General features: G+C 36.5%; 1 protein-coding gene across 1 annotated transcript; it reads right to left on the bottom strand.

The window, feature by feature from the left end:
- Nucleotides 1-1223: 1223 nt before the first annotated feature.
- LOC101412254 (olfactory receptor 4K15) lies at nucleotides 1224-2198 on the bottom strand. The gene has a single exon (XM_004482673.5). The coding sequence runs from the start codon at nucleotides 2196-2198 to the stop codon at nucleotides 1224-1226; it is 975 nt and encodes a 324-aa protein (XP_004482730.3).
- Nucleotides 2199-3998: the final 1800 nt, after the last annotated feature.

Raw genomic sequence — 3998 nt, 5'->3', positions numbered from 1 at the left:
GGTTCAGTTCTCCATCCAAAGTTGATAACCAAGTAAAATGTTCAAGGCTCTTCCCATGAAGAGGATTTTCCCTCACCAATATTATTAATATTTCAGGACACCCTGAGTAGGGCTGCAATGCAGCAGTAGCCCCCCCCCTTTTTTTTTGGGCAGGCACCAAAGGACTGAGAAAGGGTTTATCTGTAAATCAAAAATCAAAACTAAACTTTTCTTCCTCTGTTAACTGGTTATGGCAAGCCTCCCATAAGCAGATAAATTTGAGCTGAAGGAAAGGTATTTATTTAATAAAAGTAGTGATTTGTGAATTTACACTACCTGTTCATGTAGATTTCTTGTGCATTTGGACCTTTTTCAGTCTGATACTGGATGCACCACTTGCAAAATACAGTAACTTGGTACTTTGATGGCTAGAAATTGTGACTTCTTAAGTGAGAGGGAGTCTTAGTCACATGATGACTTGGTTACCCATAGCATGTTACTAAAGCCCAATAGCATGCTAGGAACTGCTTTTAGATCAGGGGGTAGTTTTCTGCTTCAGAATACAGGGCTTTTCTTCAGAATTCTATGAGTTAGATTGTTACTCAGATATTTGACCTTGCTACAGAATAAAAAAGATGCCCTTATTTATCAAGTTATCTCAATATGAGTGTCCTTCTTCATATAACATGAGTGCATTGGAGACTGGACTTGGTATAAAGACACTTTGAAAACTGGCAATGCTATGAGACACCCAATAACTGAGTCAAAGCAGTATGCAGAATGCTCTATGTATGGCAGGAGAGTTAACAAATGATAGGGCAAAACAGCACCTGCAAATATTGTTCTTCCCATTAAAACAAATTCCTTTCAAAAAGGTATTTCCTAATTTACATTGGGATAAGAAAAAATCATTCTATTAGTTGAGGTCTGAACAATACATTTTTGCCTATAGTGGGCCCAATGTGCTTAAACTTTATAATTAAATGCAATTTTGCCATTTACTTCAAAGCCAATAACTCTTGATCTTAAAACTATTTATTTTTTTAAAGGAGGAAAGGGATCAAAAAAGAAAGAAAGAAAATATAATGGAAAAAAGAGATGGCTAAATCACTAATATTCAGTGTGCTTTTTATCATTACCATTATAAATTAATTTAACTCTTACCACTGATTCATATGATTTGATTTAACATCACAGTGATTCCACTGGCAAGAGTTTAGAGACAAAACTAGAGTATTGAAAGTTTACTTTGTGTCCAGAAAAATAACATTTCTTAAGACTGCAGAAATCTGACCAGGTTTAAGATACCTGCTCTTTAATTTTGACATAGCTGCCTTTACCTCCTTGTTCCTTAGAGTGTAGATAACCGGGTTTAAAATGGGAGTAAAGATGGTGTAGAACACAGCAAGGACCTTGTCAATTGAATAACTACTGAAGGGCCACACATAGATGAAGATACATGGACCAAAGAATAAAGTGACCACAGTGATGTGGGCAGTCAACGTGGAGCGGGCTTTTGCCATGCTGGCAGAGGAGCGTTTCCTAACTGAGGTAAGTATCACAGTGTAGGAGATGACCAGGAGGAGGAAGGAACTCAAAGAAAGAAAGCCGCTGTCTGCAACGATTAGTAGGCTAATAACGTAAGTGTCTATACAGGCCAGTTTGGTCACTAAAGGGAGGTCACAGAAAAAGCTATCAACCTGGTTAGGACCGCAAAAAGGCAAATTAACAGTAAACGCCAACTGGCTAGTAGTATGAATGAAGCCTACACACCAGGAGATGAGGACTAGAATAATGCATACACGGCGGCTCATGATTGTCATGTAGTGGAGCGGTTTGCAAATAGCAACATAACGGTCATAGGCCATGGATACAAGGATCACCATTTCACTTCCAGTGAAAAGATGTACAAAGAAAATCTGAGCCAGGCAGGCTTCAAAAGAAATAGTCTTGCACTCTACCAGAAAGTCAACAAGCATTTTGGGGGTAGCAAAGGAGGCAACACATATATCTATAAAGGAGAGGTTTGCAAGCAAAAAGTACATGGGGGTATGAAGGCGAGCATCTGAGGTCACAGTCAGGATGATGAGAAAGTTACCCAGCAATATAGCTAGGTAGAGTAGTGAAAATATAACAAACAAGAATGGTTGGAGCTCCTTAGAACTAGAGAGTCCCAGCAACACAAATTCCATCACCCGAAAATGATTTGTCTCATTCATTGACTTTGGAAGGGACTTATCTTCAGTTACCTGAGCAGGAAAGAAACACATATCAGTCAATGGTTTGACATGAGTTGGACTTCTCAACTTTAGGGATTCTAATTCCCACTAAAATATATGTGTCCAGATTTATATGCATCATTAACATTTATATAGATAGTATTAAACTCTACTAAAAAAAGGAAGACTGGGATGGAGGAGACTGGGAGTGAGGAGATGTTCAATTAACTGGTTTTTTAAATCACATGAATTTAAGGAATAAAATCAACCAATTTACAAATGAAACTGAGTATCTGAAAAACTGTTTTGAAATCGCAGAAATCCGTTCAAAGAATCTACAGCAACATAATCTAAATTATTTTTTCTACAGTAAATGATATGAGTCTTAAAAGAGAAAAAATATGTGAACTGATGTATGGGGGAATAGAATTTTATAATACTGAGCAAAAGATTAGACACAAAAGAGTACTGCATGAATCTATTTAAGCAAAGTTTAAAAATAAGCAAAACTATTCTGCTGTGTTAAAACTTCAGATAGTAGTTATCTTGGTAGGGAGAAATAGGAAAGAACAGGGCATAATAGGAACTTCTGGCATACAGGAAATATTCTGTTTGTAGACATGGTTAATAATCAAATGGGAGAGTTCATTTTTGTAAAGCTATGGACATGTGCTCTTCTGGCTTGTGCATCTTTTGTACATATATATTTATAAAAATTAAAACAGAATGAGCTAGAGACACAGTATTTTGTTTTTGTGGGAGAGCTCACAGGAAGAATAGCTGCCTTGAGTGATTAGACCCTATCCCTTCCTCTATCCAGTTAACAAATTATATAAACTGAAACATAAAATACTGGCAAGGGAATAGATATAGCCCATGTGGTTGAGTGCCTGCTTCCCACATGAAAGGTCCCAGGTTTGGTTCCCAGTGTCACCTAAAAACAAAACAAAAAACAAAATCCAAACAACAAGGAAACAAATGAAAAATCCAACTCAGGAGAACTGATGTGGATCAGTGGTTGAATGCTGGCTTCCCATGTGTGAGGTCTCAGGTTCAATCCCTGGCCCCAGTATCTCAAAAAGGCAAAACAAAACAAAACAAAACTGGCAAAACTGAAAAGACCACAGAGCTTACTGGAACTAATCATGGATCTTCTGCCTGCCACCTGCCACTCAGCTCTTCATGAGGCTCATTCTGTAAAAACATAGGGCATTATTCCTTTGAATTAACCCCTGGAGATATATATCTTCTTTAAACTCAGCCATTGGTATTGATTAATAACCATACATAATTTATTATATCATGATTACTTTATTTTATGTAGTGAGGCTTTTGTTGTTATACAGAACAGAAATATTAAGCATGAGGAATTCAAACCATTTAAAAAATTGCCTTTCTTTTCTACTCATTTTCTATGTTCTATTTTATCAGAACTATCACCTTTTTGTGTTACTTTTACTATTACAAATTGTGCAGAATTTAGAAAAGTTCTGTGGTGAAATATGAATAAAAAGTGAAATGTAAGTGAGCATCAAATGTTTTGATTTTGAAAACTCCATTTCTATATCCAAGTCAGGCTTGGGGAGGAGTTGTTTTTTATATTGCTTATGTCTATCCACTTGCATTTTTAAAAAATGTGCTCTTCAATTATAACTGCAAATTGCCTAATCTTTTCTTTGTTGCTGGAGAGTTCATACATAATGAGTTCATACATAATGCATTTGGTGAATAATTCTAACTCCCAGAAAACAGTTTAGGGGACTCTTTCCTGAATTTCAACCTTCCAATCCTCCAAAAAAG

The sequence above is a fragment of the Dasypus novemcinctus genome, chromosome 3 (genome assembly GCF_030445035.2).
Source record: "Dasypus novemcinctus isolate mDasNov1 chromosome 3, mDasNov1.1.hap2, whole genome shotgun sequence".
In the NCBI taxonomy this organism is placed as follows: Eukaryota; Metazoa; Chordata; class Mammalia; order Cingulata; family Dasypodidae; genus Dasypus; species Dasypus novemcinctus.
Note: the sequence above shows the minus strand (reverse complement) of the source record. Positions and strands in the feature narration are given on the sequence as shown.

Coding starts and splice junctions, on each gene's coding strand:
- LOC101412254 (XM_004482673.5), bottom strand. CDS start 2,198: ATGAATGAGACAAATCATTTTCGGGTGATGGAATTTGTGTTGCTGGGA.